Source organism: Dermochelys coriacea, chromosome 14 (assembly GCF_009764565.3).
Source record: "Dermochelys coriacea isolate rDerCor1 chromosome 14, rDerCor1.pri.v4, whole genome shotgun sequence".
Taxonomy (NCBI): Eukaryota; Metazoa; Chordata; order Testudines; family Dermochelyidae; genus Dermochelys; species Dermochelys coriacea.
Genome location: NC_050081.1, coordinates 7851291 through 7875546, shown reverse-complemented (window position 1 = coordinate 7875546; position 24256 = coordinate 7851291). Strand labels below are relative to the sequence as shown.

General features: G+C 39.3%; 1 protein-coding gene across 3 annotated transcripts in view; it reads right to left on the bottom strand.

Moving 5' to 3' along the window:
* Window positions 1–24256, bottom strand: part of PRKCA (protein kinase C alpha) — a 312623-nt gene that overhangs the window by 36571 nt on the left and 251796 nt on the right. For all 3 annotated transcript variants that reach the window (XM_043497588.1, XM_038371867.2, XM_043497589.1), the window contains 4 exons: window positions 9476–9619; window positions 7980–8153; window positions 1705–1796; window positions 54–116 (listed from right to left, as the gene is read on the bottom strand). In XM_043497588.1, the coding sequence (XP_043353523.1) occupies window positions 54–116; window positions 1705–1796; window positions 7980–8153; window positions 9476–9619 (473 nt within the window). The remainder of the gene's footprint in view (window positions 1–53; window positions 117–1704; window positions 1797–7979; window positions 8154–9475; window positions 9620–24256) is intronic.

The window sequence follows — 24256 nt, the reverse complement described above, 5'->3', positions numbered from 1 at the left end:
CATTAGTCTCTCCAGGGTTTTAATAGGAATTACCTGTGTCAGTTAGTACTCACCTATAAACAATTCCTCTTTTATGGAGAAAGAATAGCCCAATTGAAATCTCAGCTGCATAAAACCTGTAAGAACATAATTTCAGATTTCTTATCTTCCACGTATAATTTTCCTCTGCAGAAATGTATTTGAAACTCACCACACCAAAGAATTAAAGCAAAGGAGTAGGAGAAGCTATTGCATTCATGTATATATAAAGCAATAAAGATAATAATCCTGCATCAACTTGATTTTCAAAGTAATTCATGAAGTGTTTGATAATATTTTGACAAGACAAGGTAAAACAATTGGACATTTCTTCCTAAATTAAGAAGAACAGTGCACTTATTACATGGCAGTTATGTGGTAAGTAATCTGACTGGATAGGTCATTCCTCTCAATGCCTGATAATATCAGATTATTTATGACTCATAATGCTGATTTATTTACATTGAGATTCACACATCATTAAAATAATTGATAAAAATATTATTCCTTTATACAAATGTTAATGGATGAATTACCTCAAGCTAATTGAACTGCCTGCCCTATACAATGTCATTGCCAAAAGTAGTTTAAGTATATACAATACTGATGAGCTTTTGAAGTCAGAGTTACTGCAGAGATGTGCCAATTACATGCAAGAAGGCCAGTAAAAAACAAGACTGATTATTACATTTAATAAAAAAGAGAAGGCAGCATAGCTCTTAAAATGCTGGTTCAGAATTGTTTTTAGTCTCTTTGATGGGGCAGGCCATCAGATGGTGTACAATGTCATAGCTCCACAGACGTCAATGGAGCTATGGCAATATATACCAGCTGGAAATCAGTGGCGCTATGTACATTTACACCAGCTGAGGATCTGACCCCTGAGATGATTCTGGTTTTTATTTAGTACTTAGTCAGGTCATGCTTACATTTTTGTCTTTTATGTGTCAAATATTTAAAATTAAGGTTTTTTTTAATGACTCTTACTTGATAATTTTAAATGTACTGAGCAAGTTTCAACTTAACAGCTATTTTTCTGCATTTTTAAAAACAGAACAGGTCACACTTTATATTAAGGTTTAATGGATAAACTGTTTATAAAATGCTAATAAATGATTAATAGACATTAAAAGCATTTTTCAAACTTGAGTAGTACATTTTAAAGAAAAGCACATCAGAAGGTGTTACAGATGGTTAGCAACCCTATTGATCTGTTGGACATCATAACAATATAGAACAATTTGATTAACTATTTATTAAAACACCTATTAATATATTAACTCTTAAAACTATCTATAAATTGAACCTTAATATAAAGTGTGACCACAGTATCTATCACTGGATATGCATTAAATTAAGCTTAATTACATAGTAAATGCTGAATTTGTTTCTTTTCTCTCACAGTGTTGTTCATTTAGTGTTAATTGTTAATAGCCATATTGTACTCCTGTTTACTTGTTGAAAAACTTGTCACCATTGATTTTAAATTCCCCCCCCCCAAGGTTAAGCTATTTCCTACAATATGTGCTGTGTGTTTAGACCAGCAGGCCCACAAAGTTTCTAATATACTGGATAAAAATATGAGTGTCCCAATTTCTATATAATACTGTACATACTGGACACATCTGATCCCTCTGCTGCAGTGTAAAATTAGTAATGACTTTATTTAAATCAACAAACACTCACACTGCCTGTGGCTCCTTAAATTTTCCTACTTGCTGAATGTGATACATGAGGTCACCACCATTCACATACTCCATAACAAAGTACAGACGATCCTAGAACATAGTATTAAAAAGGTAAACACATTAGGCATAAGGAGTGATGTACTGCCCAGTAGAACATATTATTAAAAAGGTAAACTCATTAGGCATGGACAGTGATGTATTCTCCAGTAGAGGTCACTACTATAAAGATTATAATACAAAATAATAAGAATGAGTCTATATATTCTGCACATTATGGCAAAAACAATTTTATAGATCAGGAAACAGAAACAGAATGACTTATAGATGTTGCAAGAGTCAGTGCCAGGCTGGAACTCCATTCAGCCTTGCCAATTTTAGTGATGCAAGTTTATTTCTTATTACTCGTATTACAGTAGTGCCCACAATGTTACAAGTACTGTTCAGACAGGCAGGAAGACATAGCTAAGCCCAAAAGCTCATGTTTTTTAAGACAACAAAAAACTCTACAGATGGTTAGAAATTCTTGCCTTGTGAAAATGGACATTTCCAAACCTATGTTGTAACATTTTCCCTAGGAAGACAAGGAAGATGAAAGCGCACCTGATTTTAAAAGGTGACAAGAAAACTATGAACATGATCTTAGAAAATTGGGTTCATGAGTCTTGATACTGAATTGGCCAACTCCAAATCATTTTTGTCCCACACTCCCTATTTCAGCAAAAGGTAGATTTAAGGCATTTTGGAGGGAAAATTTTCTTGCAGTGTTACAATGGCTTTGGCCAAAAATGTACAAACCTGGGTGTTTGAAATTAGACATCTAGGGTAATGTTTTCAAAACACCTAAGTGACTTAAGAACATAAGAAAGGCCATACTAGGTCAGACCAAAGGTCCATCCAGCCCAATATCCTGAGTCTATCGACAGCGGCCAATGCCAGGTGCCCCAGATGAAGTGAACCTAACAGATAATGATCAAGTGATCTCTCTCCTGCCATATATCTCCACCCTCTGACAAACAGAGGCTAGACACACCATTCCTTACCCATCTTGGCTAATAGCTATTAATGGACTTAACCTCCATGAATTTATCCAGTTCTCTTTTAAACTCTGTTATAATCCTAGCCTTCACAACCTCCTCAGGCAAGGAGTTCCACAGGTTGACTGTGCACTGAGTGAAGAACTTCCTTTTTTGTTTTAAACCTGCTACCCATTAATTTCATTTGGTGGCCCCTAGTTCTTATATTATGGGAACAAGTAAATAACTTTTCCTTATTCCCTTTCTCCACATCACTCATGATTTTATATACCTCTACCATATCCCCCACTTAGCCTCCTCTTTTCCAAGATGAAAAGTCCTAGCCTCTTTAATCTCTCCTCATATGGGACCTGTTCCAAACCCCTAATCATTTTAGTTGCCCTTTTCTGAACCTTTTCTAATGCCAGTATATCTTTTTTGAGATGAGGGGACCACGTGTACACAATATTCAAGATGTGGGCATACCACAGATTTATATAAGGGCAATCAGATATTCTCCATCTTATTCTCTATCCCTTTTTTAATGATTCCTAACATCCCGTTTGCTTTTTTGACTGCTGCTGCACACTACATGGATGTCTTCAGAGAACTATCCACGATGACTCCAAGATCTTTCTCCTGATTAGTTGTAGCTAAATTAGCCCCCATCATATTGGAAAAAATAACCCCAACTATACATACAATGTACATTACTTTACATTTATCCACATTAAATTTCATTTGCCATTTTGTTGCCCAGTCATTTAGTTTGGTGAGCTCTTTCTGAAGTTCTTTACAGTCTGCTTTGGTCTTAATTAGCTTGAGCAGTTTAGTATCATCTGCAAACTTTGCCACCTCACTGTTTACTCCTTTCTCCAGATCATTTATGAATAAGTTGAATAGGATTGGTCCTAGGACTGACCCTTGGGGAACACCACTAGTTACCCCTCTCCATTCTGAAAATTTGCCATTTATTCCTATCCTTTGTTCCCTGTCTTTTAACCAGTTCTCAATCCATGAAAGGATCTTCCCTCTTGGGGATGATGTCCCCAAGATGTTTCCCCATGACAACTTATTTTACGTAAGAGCCTTTGGTGAGGGACCTTGTCAAAGGCTTTCTGGAAATCTAAGTACACTATGTCCACTGGGATCCCCCTTATCCACAAGTTTGTTGACCCCCCTCAAAGAACTCTAATAGATTAGTAAGGCATGATCTCCCTTTACAGTAAACCATGTTGACTTTTGCACAACAATTTATGTTCTTCTATGTGTCTGACAATTTTATTCTTTACTATTGTTTCAACTAATTTGCCCGGTACTGACAGACTTACCGGTCTATAAGTACCAGGATCACCTCTAGAGCCTTTCTTAAATACTGGTGTTACATTAGCTATCTTCCAGTCATTGGGTACAGTAGCAGATTTAAAGGACAGGTTACAAACCATAGTTAATAGGTCTGCAATTTCACATTTGAGTTCTTTCAGAACTCTTGGGTGAATGCCATCTGGTCCCGGTGACTTGTTACTGTTAAGTTTCTCAATTAATTCCAAAACCTCCTCTAGTTGCACTTCAATCTGTGACAATTCCTCAGATTTGTCACTGACAAAAGACGGCTCAGGTTTGGGAATCTTCCTAGCATCCTCAGCCGTGAAGACTGAAGCAAAGAATTCATTTAGTTTTTCTGCAATGACTTTATCGTCTTTAAGTGCTCCTTTTGTATCTCGATCATCCAGGAGGCACCAATGGTTGTTTAGCAGGCTTCCTGCTTCTGTTGTACTTAAAAAAACATTTTGTTATTACCTTTTGAGTTTTTGGCTAGCTGTTCTTCAAACTCCTTTTTGGCTTTTCTTATTACATTTTTACATTTAATTTGGCAGTGTTTATGCTCCTTTCTATTTACTTCACTAGGATTTGACTTCCATTTTTTAAAAGATGCCTTTTTATCTCTCACTGCTTCTTTTACATGGTGGCTAAGCCATGGTGGCTCTTATTTAGTTCTTTTATTCTGTTTTTTAATTTGGGCTATAAGTTGAGCCTCTATTATGGTGTCTTTGAAAAGTGTCCATGAAGCTTGCAGGGATTTCACTCTAGTCACTGTACCTTTTAATTTCTGTTTAACTAACCTCCTCATTTTTGCGTAGTTCCCCTTTCTGAAATTAAATGCCACAGTGTTGGACTGTTGGTGTTCTTCACACCTCAGGAATGTTAAATGTTGTTATATTATGGTCACTATTTCCAAGTGGTCCTGTTATAGTTATCTCTTAGACCAGATCCTGCGCTCCACTCAGGACTAGATCGAGAGTTGCCTCTCCCCTTGTGGGTTCCTGTACCAGCTGCTCCAAGAAGTAGTCATTTAAAGTATGGAGAAATTTTGTCTCTGCTTTTCGTCCTGAGATGACATATACCCAGTCTATATGGGGATAATTGAAATCCCCCAATATTATTGAGTTTTTTATTTTGAGATCCTCTCTAATCTCCCTTAGCATTTCATCATCACTATCACTGTCCTGGTCAGGTGGTCGATAATAGATCCCTACTGTTATATTCTTATTAGAGCATCTAATTACTATCCATAGAGATTCTATGGAACATGTGGATTTATTTAAGATTTTTATTTCATTTGATTCTACATTTTCTTTCATATATAGTGCCACTCCCCTCCCCTCACACTGCCTGTTCTGTCCTTCCGATGTATTTTGTACCCCAGTGATTGTCCTCACCCCACCAGGTTTCTATGATGCCTATTATATCAATATCCTCCTTTAACACGAGGCACTCTAGTTCACCCATCTTATTATTTAGACTTCTAGCATTTGTGTACAAGTACTTGTCACAGTTTATTTGTCTGCCCTTTTCTGATGTGTCAGATTCTTTATGTGAATGTTTCTCCTCTGATCTGGACCATACTTTATCCTCTTCCATCCTCTCCTCCTGACTAAAACCTAGAAATTCTCTATCAATGGACTCTCCTCTAAGAGAAATCTCTGTCCAATCCACGTGCACCTCTGCACCAATCACCTTTCCCCCATCTCTTAGTTTAAAAACTGCACTGCAACTTTTTTAATAATTAACTGCCAGCAGTCTGGATCCACTTTGGTTTAGGTGGAGCCCATCCCTCCTGTATAGGCTCCCCCTATCCCAAACGTTTCCCCAGTTCCTAATAAATCTAAACCCCTCCTCTCTACACCATTGTCTCATCCACTCATTGAGACTCTGAAGCTCTGCCTGCCTTCCTGGCCCTGCGTGTGGAACTGGAAGCATTTCTGAGAATGCCACCATAGAGGTCCAGGATTTCAGTCTCTTTCCTAGCAGCCTAAATTTGGCCTCCAGGATGTCTCTCCTACCCTTCCCTATGTCATTGGTACCTCCATGTACCACGACCACCAGCTCCTCCCCAGCACTAAGTAAGTCTATCTAGATGCCTTGAGAGATCCACAACCTTCGCACCAGGCAGGCAAGTCACCATACGGTTTTCCCGGTCATCACAAACCCAGCTATCAATGTTTCTAATGATCGAATCTCCCATTACTAACACCTGCTTTTTCCTAATGACCAGAGTTCCCTCCCCCAGAGAGGTAACCTCAGTGTGAGAGGAAACTCCAACATTATCTGGAAGGAGGGTCCCAGCTATGGGAAGATTTCCCTCTGTTCCCGTTGACTGCTCTCCTTCTCTGGGACTTTCATCCTTCTCAACAGCGCAGGGGCTCAGTTCAGATTGGTAGCTGAATGTGTCACCACTGGACGGTGAAAAGATGATGCAAAATGAGACCTCATTCTTGCAAAGACTTATGCTTGTACGTAAAATTATACACTCATTGTAGGTTTCAGAGTAGCAGCCGTGTTAGTCTATATTCGCAAAAAGAAAAGGAGTACTTGTGGCACCTTAGAGACTAACAAATTTATTTGAGCATAAGCTTTCATGAGCTACAGCTCACTTCATCGGATGCATTCAGTGGAAAATACAGTGGAGAGATTTATATACACACACAGAGAATATGAAACAATGGGTTTATCATACACACTGTAAGGAGAGTGATCACTTAAGATGAGCCATCACCAGCAGCGGGGGGGGGGAGGAGGAGGAAAACCTTTCATGGTGACAAGCAAGGTAGGCCATTTCCAGCAGTTAACAAGAACATCTGAGGAACAGTGGGGGGTGGGGTGGGGGGAAGAACAACATGGGGAAAGTTTTACTATGTGTAATGACTCATCCATTCCCAGTCTCTATTCAAGCCTAAGTTAATTGTATCCAGTTTGCAAATTAATTCCAATTCAGCAGTCTCTTGTTGGAGTCTGTTTCTGAAGTTTTTTTGTTGAAGGATAGCCACCCTCAGGTCTGTAATCGAGTGACCGGAGAGACTGAAGTGTTCTCTGACTGGTTTTTGAATGTTATAATTCTTGACGTCTGATTTGTGTCCATTTATTCTTTTACGTAGAGACTGTCCAGTTTGACCAATGTACATGTTAGTCTCTAAGGTGCCACAAGTACTCCTTTTCTTTTTACACTCATTGTACTCATGCTTAAATCTTTGCAGTTTTGGGGCTTGACTTTATCTAAGTAGACAAATATCCATGCCACAAAAACCAGCACTACATTTAGAATTAAATGGCTACCACTACCATTTACTGTGAACTAAAACATGTTCTGATGGGACCATCTTCTGACATGTACTATCATCTTCTGGTCCTTATATCACCAACACAAACTCCACAGGTGAACCTTTTCGTATATTACATGCTATGGTTGGTATCACAGACTTAGGGGAAGTAAAAAGCACTCACCTATTCTTTGCTCACCAACTACCATCCTAGCTTCAGCCTCCTTATCTTAGGGGTACCAGGGAACCAAATTAACTATGTCAATATATTAATAAATAATTATCTCATTAGATTACTGGGCATTAAGACCCCAATCAATCAGAGTACTTAAGCACATGCTTAACTTGAATATGAAACGTCCCACTGAGATAACTGAGTTCTTATATACGGAAAGAGAAAAGCTCTGTATAACTAGTTGCTGTAGAATACTTCTAAAGATCTATTTATTATGATTATAAAGATCTATTTATTATTTTCATGGATTTTCCTGATTTCACAAGGTATCTATTTCTTTACATTTTTCTGTGTAAAGTACCCATGAGATCTGCAAGTTGAAGATGATAAATGTTACTGAGATAATAAAATATATCCGAGTGTGATCTTAGCAGAAGATTAAACTGTGAAAGAAGTGGAGGAGCAGGAAAGGGCAGACATCACGTACAACTGTTTGGAAGCAAGAATGCAGCTGGGTTAGGAAAGGTGGCTTATCCTGCAGCGCTAGGACTCGTTTTTCAACCATGGTACATTCCACATCATCATCCTGAATCACCACATCTTTCTTCAATATTTTGACTGCATACAGCTCCTCCGTCCCCTTCCTGTCTGCCAGCATCACCTGCACAAAGAGAAATGACAGGCTGAAAATCTCCCTCGCTGGCAGAGAATGGAGGTGACTCACAAGCCCTGAGAAAGGTGTAAATGGCACACCAGCTTCCCATTTTACCAGCACTTATTGACTTGGCCTGAAGCTCTAAAAATATCATGATTACTCACTGATTACAATGAGGTGTACACCTGTGCCAGTGCCCCCCAGGTAATCCTGGGCTCCTCTCCTAATGGCCAACAAAATGACAGACCCCACTTGAATTCCTCCATAAAATGCACTTTTATTATAAAACCACTTGTTAAAACAGCCGGAAACACAGCAGCACCTTTAGTGGGTTAACAGTTTTCACTGTATTTCTCATTCCTGACGTTTCCAAAATATTCATTCCTACTGCACGATGACAGCTTTCACAAATGGCATTGTGACGACGTAACAGCTCTATCTTCATTACCACCACCAAAGATGAATCTGAATCTCCTTGAACTTTGGGGAACATCAGATCTGGATTCTTGAGCCCAGCTCTGTATCGAAAACCTGGAATTACCTAACATTATTTAAAGTTTAGGAACTCAATTTTTTTTTAACATGCAACTTAAAGCCTATATGAGTGCCTAGGGGGATAAACTAAGCATCTCCAGACTTAAGTGGCATGTCCACACTTAAGTGACAGATATAGAATTTGAATGTCTATTATATCACCCAGGCTTGAAAATTAGCCCAACAATGTGGAACATCAAGACAGCTGACCGTCCAATCCTGGACATTTCATATACTGGAAAACAAATATTACCCCCCATCCCACGTTTTTGCAGTTAATTATCAGAACAAAAAGTAATCTTTTTCATACATATAAAAATCTTCTACTGTACTGGTAGGTCTTCATTGCAGGTTATTAGATGCAAGAATAATCAAGATAACAGTACTTGTATAGTACGTAGAGACAAGGTTTAAAAACTGAATCCCTAAAATCTGCAGCAAATGCATACAATGGCATTTTCCAGCTTTTTGTTTAATAGATTCATAGATTTTAAGGCTGGAACGGTTCAATTAATCTATATTTCTGCACAGCGCAGGCCACAGATTTTTACTCAGTAATTCCTGCATCTAGCCCTACAATTTATGATTGAAATAGACAAGCATCTCTTTTAGAAAAAGACAGCCAGTCTTAATTTAAAGATTCCAAATAATGGAGAATTTACCACATCTCAAGGTAATCTGTTCCAATGGTTGGTTACTCTCACTTGAAAAAATCTGCATTTTAGAAACAACAGTTCATAGGAGGACAATTTTCAGTTTATTTCTATTATTAAAAATAAGGCAGATGGAGCTACCTTTCCAAAGCTCCCCTTCCCAAGCACCATGAGAAAGTTGAAATCTGTCAGCTTCACACTGTCCAGGTTGTTGGATGGTATATTGGAAATCCTGTCTTCTATTGGAGTAATGACTTTGTTACCAGCTGGCCCAAGTCTGGCTTTCTAAAGAGGTAAAGAATATTGAAGTGAGAAGTGTAACCTGCTTACCCAGTAAAATGAAAGATTAAAACAATTATGTTCAGTTGTAGATGATTAATTTGAAGCTGCATTCTCAGGAGAAAGGCTGCATAACAAAAGATGCACAGACACAAATTCAAAGACTCATTTCAATAACACTTTTGTCATTATTAAGTGAAACAAAGCGGTAAACTGTGTAAGTATATAACCAGATATTTGTTAGTCTCTAAGGTGCCACAAGTACTCCTTTTCTTTTTGCGAATACAGACTAACACGGCTGCTATTCTGAAACCAGATAAAAGCAGATACACTTATCTGGTTAAAAGAGCAAAATCAAGCAAAAAACAAGCAAAATCACTATTTTCATGCCATAATCACGCTAATCTGTGATTTTTGTTTTTAAACATAAAAGGTGCTCTTTATAAATGTCAGACTGTAATGTTACTAGTGTACTGTAGGATAGAAGAGAAACTGTTTATATACATTTTCTTAAAATGTCATACGCAAGTTCACTCTTCATAGCAGGCTAATCTGTTATTTTTGTTTTTAAATGTAAAAGGTGCTCTTTATAAATGTCATACTGTAACGTTACTAGTGTACTTTAGGATAGAAGAGAAACTGTTTATATACATTCTCTTTTAAAATGTCATGCGCAAGTTCACTCTTCATAGCAAGAGTTAGTCTGTGACATGCATTATGAAAAATAACCTCCACTTTGAAAAACCAACATATTATGACAATCAGTGTTGATAAGTATGGCCACTTTTGAATTGGCATTACAATCAACTTTGATTTTCAATCAAGTGTTGATTGGGGGGGGCAGGAAAGGGGAAATGCTACATTAAAAAAAAGTTTATCTTGGCAAGACAGTTCATATTTTGCAGAAGGCTGCAACAGTCCGAGTGAGTAAATCAAATGAGATACTGTAAATCACATATGTAAGCTGCATATCAAACCTCACAAAGTTAGGAAAAAAATTAAGTCTCACCGAATGATAATGCAGAGCTATAATAACTCAATGACCCCCTTTGCTTAAAACTTACCTACCCACTAGCAGTGAAGCCAAGAAGGCTTAAAATTGGCATTATACACAGATGTTAGTGTTCTCTCTAAACTATATGAAGACCCATTGTTCTGGACTGTCTAAATAATCCTAACTGCTTATGCTCTGATTTGTCTCTCCAAGCACTTAAACATAGTAGTTACTCCTAATGCCATATCTGGAACGTACAGTAATTATGCATTATTATCACCATGTCACAGATAAGGGAACCAACGCATGGAGAAGTTAAGTCACTTGTCCAAAATCAATCAGTAAGTCAGTGCTAAAGCCTGGATGAGAACTCGCCCTGTGTGCTCCCTCTAGAAATTTGAAGATACACTTCCCCCCTCTATTTTAGGCATTTCACTTAACAGAAATCAAATACTCCCTCACCCCTTGATAGTGAGTGTTCCCTTTCATACACATGAAAAAACATATACTCTGCTGGTATATACACATGATGTTCTCCGCTTATGTTAATAATGAAGTTTAACATTAACATGGCATTTCCAGTTTCTTCCTTTATTATAATTAACTATTTGTATGGCAGTAGCACCCAGAGACACTAATGAGGATTAGGGATCCATTGTGCTAGGTACCATAAAAACACATAGTAAGAGACAGTCCCTGCCCCATAGACCTTACAGTCAAGTCCCTGTTTCTCAATGCATTGCGCATGGGTAGACCTCTGTGCTGGCACAAATTCCCCTGGACTTCAACAGGGTTTTGTGTGTGCACAGTCTACCTCTGAACAATATCTGGCATGACTGAGATGTTAAACAGGTTGTAAACTAACACCTTATGTTTATACAAGGTAACAGATGTTTAATCAGATCACTTTCTCCATCACTATAGACTCTCTGGATATTCTGATGCATGTCCCAGAAAGGGGCCTAAACAACAAAATATTTTTATGTGTAAGGAGCAGGTATAGTGTCCATATTTACAAAAGGCAGGTGACTTCTAGCCAAACACAGAGTGAGCAGCATCAGAGGCTTCCAAGTTGCTTTGTTTTTCAAACAATATTCCAATGAAATGCTTCAGCTTCTCTCCTTGCACATCTGGATCCTTTAAACCCACTCATCTCTGAGGCTGCGAACACTATATTTGGCACTCCTATCATTCTGAAAAAAGAAAAGGAGTACTTGTGGCACCTTAGAGAGACTAACAAATTTATTTGAGCATAAGCTTTCGTGAGCTACAGCTCACTTACAGCTCACGAAAGCTTATGCTCAAATAAATTTGTTAGTCTCTAAGGTGCCACAAGTACTCCTTTTCTTTTTGCGAACACAGACCAACACGGCTGCTACTCTGAAACCTATCATTCCCAGTTACTGCAAAGATTTGGTCCATAATATTTGTTTTTGGGACAAAACCCTAAGACTCATGTATATATTAATAGAAGCTTTATTAACAAATGCTCTAGCTTGCCTTCCAAGATAACTGTAAAAGGTTAATTGATAAGCTTCTGTGCCCTCTGCTTGCTACACAGCAGAATTGCAGAAAACACTGTAGTTTCTCCTTAGTAGTATCTATGGGGCATATTTAATTGTCAAGGTAAAACAGAAAGAACAGGAATACTTGTGGCACCTTAGAGACTAACAAATTTATCAGAGCATAAGCTTTTGTGGGCTACAGCCCACTTCATCAGATGCATAGAACGCATTTTTTTGTGTGGATACAGACTAATATGGCTGCTACTCTGAAACCTGAAGATGAAACAGGCAACTGTTTCAAGAAACACCATTAAAGATGGAAAAGACTTGTTTGGTCACCCTGACAGAGTAGACTGGTTCTTGTATTAGTAGTAGTAATAGATATGCTAAAAATCTAAAATCATCAGCAGATGGAGGAAGTTCACTTTCCAACTCCTTAAATGAGCTAAGTAGCTAAAAAATAGAAAATGATAATCTATTAGCAAATAGATATCTTTCTAGCTATGAAGGTAATCATCTGAACATAAACAGAAACAGTTATTCAGGTTCTTGAATACAGAGCATTAGGCAATGTACAATTTATCATAGTTTAAAGATGCACACGCATATTGTACCTGTACTATTTTTTAAATATGAAATTACCTAAGTCATAGAAGTTTATTGTAACTGTCTATTTTGGCCACAGATGGCACAATGATCTTATAAATAAAATCAGTATGTACTGTACCATTTTAGATTATTTGAACTGAAAAAACTACAAATATTCTGGGATATGGGATATAGAATAATGTATACGGATGGTATGGGGTTAACAGGTGAAAAACGCTTGGTAACCTCAACGTGGTGATTTTAAGAAAGTTTGGGGAGAATGCCTTTGTAAAGGCTCTTCAAGCTTCATAGTGGGAAACACAGTGTTGTAAAATTTGCCTTTTACTACAGCAAGAAAATGAAGGGGAAATCCAGATTTTCCACTTTTCACTAACCCGCAAAACCTGGGCTTTCTGTAAAGTTTGCAACAGCATTGTCTTGTACAAGGCTGCAAGTATCATCTGTTTTGTGTGACCTACCCAGGCACCAGAAAGGATGTTGAATACTGTTTAACACTTGGTCACACCTGAAGCCAAAAACAGTGCCTCATGAAAAGAGAGTCCTGATCTGAGAGGCATTATCCACATCATGCTACAGCACATGCATGGGAAACTCAGGGGGCAAAAGGAATAACACTAGGTACAGACACTTTGGCGTTTAGACAAGCACAAGGTAAAGGACTCTTGCACAAAAGCAGAGTGGATTGTTCCCAGGCCTGAATCATTCAATGAAAGGGCATAAATCAGAATGGCCTAAATAACCTAATGACAAGTACCCATTAAAAGATCTGCAGTGCCCTTCCACCTGGGCCAACATTACAACAGTCTATGCATATGGGCCAATTTAAAAAAAGCCTTCCATGTGGTGCACAGAGGAAAATCAGTGCATTTGAATCTTTTTTGTTGCCTTTTGGTTAAAAGTGTATCACCAGGGTACAATGCAAACTTCACGGCTGGTGAACCGCTTTTTGAAGAAATGACACAGTCACCTTGGCAGACTTAAACCAAGCATTTCAAGGACGACCTATTTGTAGTGCAGCCCAATGTGAAATGTCATGGTTCTGTTGCAGTGTATTCCAGTCACTTATTTGCATACAGAAAACTGTCTTCTTTCTTAGCTGTATTCACAGGAACTGCCAGTGATACCAGAACAAAATAAGGTTGTTTCCATGGGAACAAAATCATAAAAGCTCTATGAAGAGCTTCCAGTCTATAACAGTAAAAGCAAAATTTTGATGGAAAATTGCACTGCCAGTATGAGTGGAAAGAAATAAAACACCTCAACAGCCATTCAGAGTCAGCTTCTATAACGTTGCATGTGGTTACATTTATCCTGGAGATGGGCCCAACCCAAAAGTTTTACATTTCACAGAATTAGTATCCGAACTTTGTGACCATTCAGCCCTGCCACTAATAATATGCATCTTAGTCAACACATTTAGAAACCACACTGAAAGCCTTACATCTTGCCTTTAAAACTATAAGAAGAGCATTTTAACTTTGTAGTTAACAGTTTCTTACAAAAGCTGAAAGGGATCTGCAGGATGGCAGTTCGTTTTTCAGTAGCTACTACGGACAATTTAGCAGCTTTTTCACTGGGATGAACAGCAATTAATACAGCTTTGTTAGGTATTACTAAATTATTCATTATATAGTAATCAGAGTTATTTCTTATGGTCACTTCCTTATCACTTCAATACTACATGTCATGCAAGCAGGGGTGGGAACAGGACCCACTAATGGACAATAAGCAACAATTTCAATGGAACTTAGCTTCTTTTTCCAGGTGATATATGGCACACCCATTTCTGAATATCAGAGAAAGCGTTCCTCATACCAGCTCTGCAGATTTTAGTTAGTATGGAACTTTCACTCCCACTAAAAAGGATAAAAGGCCCTCAAGGCAAAAGACAAATAAAAAAGTTAAAGGCATTTTCCATCAGAAATACTCCAGATACAATATTATGGGTTAAAGTACAGGATGTTCCACAAACGGCTGCCCCTTCTTATAAGACTCTATATGCAGAGATTTTATATAAAAAGGGATTCAGTGCAAGCACTGTACAACAGGATACAATACAACACATAGTGATGCCGTAGTTTTCAAGATTTACAGCACAGAGCCTTGAACGGCCCCAAGAGGGAAGCTTTCCTTGAGACAGATGTGCAGAATCTGATTCAGAATGAGGTAGACACATATTAAACTACAGTGACTCCCAGGAGTGATTTTCTGTTATCTCATGAAAACATGATCAACTGTTCACGTCACCCCTGTATTTTTAAAAATTCCTAAGGTGTATAGTTTTCAGAAGTTTCATATAAGATGAACTGAACGAATAAACAGAAGACGACTTAAATCACCACTCTGTTTATTCTTTAGGTAGCTTTATCAAAGTTTGGATGTGTCACTACGCCCTACTGGAATTACACCATGACAACTAATCAGCTGTTGAGGTGGCAGTGCAAACCTTGAACAGAAAGCTATCTTGGGACACTTCGTGCACATCTCCCACCAATTCCCAAGTGTCTTCTCTGACACAGGATAGAGGTTCTGAAAGTGGATATGCGCTGCCTGTAAAATATTTTCCAACCTTCTGTTTTGTTGAACAAATCCTGGTCAGAGTGGCCTCTGAACATTCCCCTATACCCAGAACAAGTCTAATTACTGAGATTTCCAGTCATGTATTAGTTTTTCTTGCTTCACATTTACTACTACACCATAATAAACTTTGTTACTCCAAGAGATGATTGTGTGTATGGTGGAGACAGAGAGGGGATAAAGGCCTTTTAAAAGCCTCCACACCCAGGCAACAGGTCACAATTCTATTTTTCAATACATCCTGCAGGAAGTAATTCAAACAATGCATTGCTAGAAATACAAATTGAGAACCTTTGATTTCTTTAACCCAAATGAGTTGCTCTGAAATTTATTTTTATTTGTGTGACTCTAGTAGAAGGAAAAATGTCCCTAGACAATGCAGCAAAGAAGAATATACAATCCAAAGTGTCCAAGATGTCCAGAGTGGCAAATCTATATCAGCCATGCAATTTTCTATGTAACAAGTGCACACTTTCAAAGGCTGCAATGAAAGGACTCTTAAGTTGCTTCATGCTGGCAATCCTATTTGGAAATGCTTTTGACAGGACCCATGGCACCCCAGCTTTAGTCTAGATACCTGAGCACATATTCTTCTATATGATCACATATGAACAAATAGTTTAAGAGTTGGATCCCACCTGTGGTACGCACCCAACTGTCTGCACTGCAAGGGGGAGCAGACACAGAATCCAATGAATCTCGTTCACAAGGATTCCTGCTGGGGAAGAGTAGGATTTCAGTGGCCCTGTGCTCAGTAGCACTGGAGAGGAAGAAAAGGTTGCTGCTTTGGTCATGGGGGTGGCTTGTGTATATGTCTCAGAGTTTCATAACCACCCATTTTCTACTAAACCTTGGTTTTTCCACAAGGAGATGGTTTTATCTGTCAGGTATTATGGACACTTGGGATATCTAAAGACTATGATATCAAGATTATAAATGTTATATGCACCTTAAAGGGCTATGAACTGCATTCTAATTCCACAAGGAAACTAAAGGGTTTCCTGCACAAACTAAAAAACACTGGGAGGGGTAATTAATGCAAATCCCTAGGTTGGTGACAAGTCTGGAGAAGCCTTACGCCCCTCCTCCCCTCCCGGGCATAGATTGCTTTGACCTAGCTAGGGAAACCCGGAAAACAAAACTGAACACTATATAAAATGATCAACCTGACAGTCTCTCACTCAATCCAAGAACTAACTTGAAACTGAGGAAGACAGGTGACACTGGCAAGCCAGACATGCACAGAAACTGTTTATTGTTTATAAGGTGTGCTATATCAGTAATGCTTTTGTTCTGAATACATATGAAGGGTGTCTGGTCATGGAGTTAACCCCATTGTTGCTCCTAAGAGAGCAAGACTGCAATTATGAAACTCAAGTCAGACCTCTGGATGATTATCGCAGAGAACTGCAAGAGGAATTGTAGCCTAAATCCCCAGGTTAGAAGGAGAGAGTTGCAAGACTCCACTCTGAGAAAGTTGGTGGGGTGGAGGCCTGAGACTGAAATGTGTGTCACAAACATGACAGAGGTGCTACATTTACCTTGGGAAGGGTCACTGTGCTCACCCGGATGTGCAAGTTAATTAGATGGGCTCTTAATTTATTTAGGCTTACATTTCCAGAAGCAACCAGTGATTTGGAGTGGTTCAATTTATGGCCACCTAATTTGAGACATCATAAAAGGGGCCTGATCCTCAGAAAGAGCTGAGCACCTACCATCTGAGAAATCAGGCCCCCTAAAAGTGTCTCAGGCTCCCAAAATGAGGCACATAAAATCAAAAATATAGTTCCTATATCTTTAAAGAAACAACCCGAAGAATCTCAAAACACTAGAACCTGCAAATTGTGCATGTGGTCAGCCTATTCCAACACCTTCCTGTTTGTCCTCCCTTTCTTCCATTTGTTTGACGTGTCTGTCATGCTAATGTGGTGCAGCATCTTAATTTATGTTTAGGGCAAGGAATGTCTCTTACCACATGTCTGGCTGGCCTGAATGACTGGGACTGCTGGGCACTACAGCAATATAGTTAATAAATAGTAATATAGCAACACTCTTGTGCACCATGGAGCGAATTCTGAATGGCCACTTTAACACAGCACAGTTGCATTGTACACTACTGAAGCCAAGGACTGGGTTTGGAGGAGGCAGATTATGTGCCAATATGGCTGCAATGTACTAGAGTACAATTATTAGCTGATAGAAATTAAAAACATAAGAACGGCCATACTGGGTCAGACCAAAGGTCCATCTAGCTCAGTATCCTGTCTGCCGACAGTGGTCAATGCCAGGTGCCCCAGGGGAAATGAACAGAATAGGTAATCACCAAGTGATCCCTCTCGTTGCCCATTCCCAGCTTCTGGCAAAGAGAGGCTAGGAACACCATCCCTGCCCATCCTGGCTAATAGCCTATCCTCCATGAACTTACCTAGTTCTTTTTTTGAACCCTGTTATAGTCTTGGCCTTCACAACATCGTCTGGGAAGGAGTTCCACAGGTTGACTGTGTTGTGTGAAAAAATACTTCCTTTTGTTTGTTTTAAAACGACTACCTATTAATTTCCTTTAGAGACCCCTACTTCTTGTAAAAACAATGAAGAGTCCTTGTGGCACCTTAGAGACAAATTTATATTTATACCTGCCTATTGTATTTTTCACTCCATGCATCTGATGAAGTGGGTTATAGCACATGAAAGTTCATGCACAAATCAATTTGTTTGTCTCTAAGGTACCACAAGGACTTCTTGTTGTTTTTGCTGATACAGACTAACACGGATACCCCTCTGAAACCTAGTTCTTGTGTTATGAGGAGGAGTAAATAGCACTTCCTTATTTACTTTCTCCACACCAGTCATGATTTTATAGATCTCTGTCATATCCCCCCTTAGTTGTCTCTTTTCCAAGCTGAAAAGTCCCAGTCTTATTAATCTCTCCTCATGTGGCAGTCGTTCCCTATTCCTAATCATTTTTGTTGCCCAATCATTATTTTGTTGCCCAAGAAATTAGTTTGTTATTAATGCCAAGTTTCTCCAATTTGGTAAAGACTGATTGTAAAATATACATTTTTGCTGTATTCAGAACATATGGCAGTATCATGATCATAGGCAACACCTAAAAACCCGATTGTCACTGAATACCTAAGTTTGAGAGACACTACCTGCTTGCTGATTCTCCTCTATATAAGTAAATACCAACATTTGGGCCCCAATTCAGTAAAGCACTTAAGGATGTGCTTATGTCCCACTGGAGTTTGAACATGTGTTGATATCCTTTGATGAACATGGGCCCTGGAGAGCCGTTTGCTATCTGTACATATAGTGTGTTGAAAAATCACAAGCGAGTGGATTAGCTGTAGGTATTGAAAGAATATGCAAACTTTAAAACCCAAAGCTTAATGAAAAATGAACTAGTTATAATATAATATCCGTTTAAAAGAATCCTACCCATTACATTTAAATTATTGACTCTTGGAGCCAAAAGTATACAGAACCAAAATACTGCTGTACTACTGAATATTACTTATACACAAATACAATTATGGGTGCCCACTTATAAGACACAGACATCTGTAATTACATATTGTAATATGTACTACATATTTTTGCAGTCTTGAAGGAACATTTAAAGTTTTAATTAAATTACTGTTTAGAGTGGAAGGATATTATTGCTAACAATTTTACATTACAGGCACAAAAAAAACACATAATTGTTCCGTAATCACATCATCGTTATTTGTTGATGTTCACATTTTTTGAGAGTAGCTCTAAGTATCATTATCAGACGATAATATTACAAAGGGCATAAGTAATCAAGTAATTAGTTTGCTTCTGCATCCATTTGCATAGTTATTCCTGTCTTGCAAAATTAAGGGTCATCTATAGTTCTCTGTATATAAATCCCAAATGATCTGTATTTAATATAAAAATGCTGCTGAAATATATAGTTTATCATTATTTGCGGAGAAATGCCTGTCTGTTTTTAGATCTCATTTCTGAGAGCTCACTGGTTCATTTGTATTATTAGTACTTGAGCCTAAGTCCCATTTTCAGAAGTAACTCAGGATCTTTGGAGCTTAAGGGTACATCTACTTTGATAAAAAGACCAACAGCTATGGGCTTGCAGTATGGGGCTAAAGACAGCAATGTATACATGCAGGCTCAGGCTGGATCCTGGGCTCTGAAACCCAGTAAGGGGAAGAGAGTCTTCAACCTCAGGCTCCAGCCCAAGCCTGAATAATCTATACTGCTATTTTTAGCCCCATAGCACGAGCACAAGTCAGTTGACCCACGCTTGGAAACTCGTTGTTACAGGTCTTTTTTTGCAGTGTAAATGTACCTCAGTCTCACTGAAAGTTATTGGGATTTAGGCTCCCAAGTAACTAATGCACTTTTAAAAATGGGACTTAGCCTCTAACTCACCTAGTTCTTTTAGAAAAGTTAACCCCCTAGTTTTATTTTCCAACATAGGCAGTGATTTATGCAGCTCTTTGGGCACTAGACTGATGTCTTAGAGTCCTATCCTGAAAACCTTTATACATGTGAACAACCCATTTCAATCTTTTAGGACTGTTCAGTAAGGACTTCAGGATCAGATCCGTACACCGTCCCCCGATCATCAAAGCTGCTCTTTACAGGCAGATCCGGGCATCTAGGTGGAACAATTAGCAGGATAAGGACATTAGACTTAAACCCCCATATTTTATCATCATTATTATTAAACAGTATATAAACAAGGAGGTTACAACAAGAATAGCGCTGACTTGAAAATTCAGAAACAAGGAAATTATATAATTAGTCTGCCATTCCATTCTGAACATTCTTCATTGTGACTATGTACTGGAAGGCTCTGACAATAATGTGGTGTTAATTTTCCTGATGTGGTAGTCTGTGCTCGAATGAACTTCAATGTAGTTTTTACAAATAATTTCTTAATCAAAAACTTAAAACAAAAATCGAAACTATTTTTCTATTCTTGTTTTCCTTTTGCCAAGAACAAACAGTTCTCAGTGATATACTTAAACAATACTCAAGAATGAGGGTACTAAACTGTACTACTATGTAGTGGAAAAGGTGTGCTTGATACATATGTTTTGGAGTATATTGATCAGTCAGGTTGAGTTTCTTCATACTGAATGTATTCAGGGCTTAGTCCTGTTCTACAGTACACAAGCAATAATTATTGCACATGAACAATCAATTACTGTGCTTATAAACAGCCACACATACTAACTGGTTTTATGAGGTGTGCTATGAAGAATACCCATGTATCAAGGATGTAATGTGCATTATAGACCATAATGAGATTTCAAAATATTTATGAGAAGTAATTATTGCGGATGGCACTATACACTATCAAACGGAAATTCTTGGCTAGTAAAAAAAAATATGTTACTTCTTGTGACACACTTGGGCAACAATGACTTGTTGAAAAGTTCTTTCCTAGCAAAAGCTATTTCTCACCTGCTTGTTATGTTGTCTAATAAACAGGCTTAGTTGGAATGTTTTTTCATATGAGGAATTATTTAGGCCTCGTTATTTAAAATGCGGAAACATGGACTAAAAATATTGATCAAGGCAAATAAAAACATCAGTTAAACACTTTTAAAGACAAAGACACATGGACAATAAAAATATACATGCCCTGATTACAAAAAGTAATTGATAAATAAATGCAGTTTTTATTCTCATAAAATGACATGTAAAAGAGCAACTAGTATTCTTCATCTTCAATTCTTCCGTCCAATTTACTCTTTAGAGGTGAAATTCACTTCTGTGCAGAGAGTCTACACAATAACTTGTCACCGGTCAAGTCCAATTTAAGCATTAAAAATAGGGCTTATGTGAGAATCAAATGGTGCCCATTTGCACAATTGCAACATCACTCTACAAGCTCTGATTTTATTGACCACTCAAGCAACTCAGATTTCCCTCAGCAAAACTCAGCAAACAGTTCAGCAAGACCATCACTAGGCAGATACCTGTTAATGGCAGCAAGTTAGTTTTCTCTTTCTTAGAACTTAGTATACCTAGAAAATATGCACGGTAGGGTGAAGCAAGCCGGAACGTATAGGGAGAAATATATCTGAAAAAAGGAGGAACCAGACAACTGTAAACACATAACTGGTATGCAATCTCCCCCCTTAAACTTTTTTGGTATCTTGTGGGGGGGTAAGGGGAAGATAGCATCAAATTAAAGGCAGTCCTAATGTGAAAAGTTTTAACACTCAAGGTTATCCTGGAACACATTAACCCTGACAGCATTCCAGGAACCATATTTTCATGCAGTTACATTGATTATATATAGTATGGCTTTAGTCCTCATAATTCAGGAATATCTTCTCTTGCTTCAGTATCTCTTACATCTCATGCCCTGTTACATTATGATTTTTCTTGTGTGTCTTTTATGATAGAGAACTTGCTCGACCTCCTTTGTTTCTGGAGTAGTTTACTTCAGGCCCTAGTGACTTATGGGATCTAGTCATGCTTATAGGGTTTTTCCCCTACCAACTGCTCTCCTTCCAGGCTCGTAAGAATGAGGTCCTCATCTTTACGCGTGATGAGCGAAATTACAATATAAATTAGGAATTTCCTTATAAGGTCAAAGAAAGAAACCAATACTCTGTAACCGAGTATCTCATTCTAAGATGAGAACAGCCAAACTCCATCAAGAGTCTCACGTTACACATTTTAAATATCCTTGGATCACACTATAATGCAGCCAACATACCATTCCTGACTCTAGAGAAGGAAAAGTGAAATAAGGAGGCAAAAGGGAAATCTTCTAAATGATGCCAAAGTCTTTACAATTGGTGCTATGAAGTTCACTTGAAAATACCGTATTTCTCTGTTGTCATGGCAACTCATCCTTAGTATGCTGAAGAAGGGCAGAGAGATCTATCAGGAATGTGTTTCCAAGGTGGAGAAAAGGACAGAAACAGATTTGTTCCTTTTCAAATAAATGTTAGACACAGTATATATGTGTATAACTCTGTTTTCTTAATAGCGAGCACACTTATCTCCCGCTTTCCCATTATTTGTTGGCTCCAGTGACACCTACCGGGCAGAGCTTTCTCCCCTGCAGTTGAATCAGTTTGAGATTAACGAGCAGCAGAGATATCAAAGATCAATATTGTCTCTTTTCCCAACACATTCCTCCTAACACAGACTGCACTGCTCATGCAAACACATACAGCTATAAACAGCAAACTAATAACATAACAGAGCAGCGTTGTCTTCAGGTTCTATTACAAACAATGCAATGTGAATAGAAGTCTGCAGAACAAAAGACTGGAGTTTTGTTATGTACCTCGCCCTACAACTGAGCACATGAAACAATCATGAAAACAAGTGGCAAAGTCCTGGCCCCACTGAAGTCAAAGGCAAAACTCCCCCGACTTCAGTCAAGCCATAATTTAACCCAACAATTAAGCTTTCCCTTACAGCTCCTTTGCAGGCTGTGTGTGAAACCCAGGACCTATTCAAGTTAACGGCAAAAGTCCCATTAACTGCAACAGGGCCAGGATTTCACCCTATATCTTCTTTATCAAATATTCTTCATTCTTCCTTACCAAGGATTACACCTGGCTATAGGACACAACACTGACATTCCAGAAGAACACCATTCTCTTCTCTTTCAGAACTGGGCCTTGGAAACAGGACTACCCTGAACTTGACATCAGGAATTTGCTCCCCTTGGAACATGGAGCCCATCTAATTGATCCTGGAGAGCCTAAAATGGCAATAGCAAAAGGCTTTTCTTCTCCCAGTCACCTACATTAGTGGTTTTCTAACTTTTTTTCTGGTGACCCAGTTGAAGAAAATTGTTGATGCCCACGACCCAACAGAGCTGGGGATGAGGGGTTTGGGATGTGGGAAGGGCTCAGGGCTGGGATGAGGGAGGTGTTCAGGGCTGGAGGTGCAGGCTCTGGGGTGGGGCCAGGGATGAGGGGTTTGGGATGCAGGAGGAGGCTCCTGGGTTGGAGGGGCTCAGGGCTGGGACAGGGGGTTACAGTGCAGGAGGGGGTCAAGGCTCTGGAATAGGGGTGCAGGCTTTGGGGTGGGACCAGGGATGAGAGGTTTGGGGTGCAGGGAGGGGTTCTGGGTTTGGGGGGCTGAGGGCTGGGGATTGGGGTGAGTTTGGGGCACAGGCTTACCTTGGGCAGCTCCCAGTCAGCAGCTCAGCAGGGGTGCTAAGGCAGGCTTCCTGCCTGTCCTGGCACTGCGGACCACGCTGCGCCCTGGAAGCGTCCAGCAACAGGTCCAGTTCTTAGGCGGGGGGCTATGGCTCTCCGTGTGCTGCCCCTGCCCCAAGCACCCGCTCCACACTCCCATGGGCCAGTTCCCGGCCACTGGGAACCAGTGCCTGCAGGTGACAGCCATGCGAAGCCGCTTCCGCACCTCTGCCCAGGAGCCAGACCTGCTGCTGGACGTTTCCGGGGCGCAGTGTGGTGTCAGAATAGGTAGGAACTAGCCTGGCTTAGCCTGACTTTTAACAACCCGGTTGGCGGTGCTGACCAGAGCCGCTGCGACCCAGTGCCTTCCATTCCGCAATGCAGTACTGGGTCGCGACCCGCAATTTGAAAACCACTGATCTACATGACACTCCAGTTTCCACTGACTCAAGGAACAAGCCAACTCACATCCCTGCCTAGACCCTAGAACATGTGGCTGCCTCATTTGCCAATGTTTTCTGTTGGTTAATTCTTATAGTAACCCTAAGATATAAACAACTGTAGACTCTGTTCTCCCTGTTCAGCATATCACACGAAAAAGTGACAGTTTCACTGTTATGTCCAGCCTTTGTTTTCACGAGTAAAGCTGATTGTTACCATTGGAATCCTGTTTGAGTCTAGCCTGAGTCTAGATAAGAATGTCTGAACAGCTTGGTGTCTAATACTGTACACAGTCGTCAGAAGAAGCTACTGGACACAAGTGGTCGCACACATGCGAAGGACACCTAGGAAT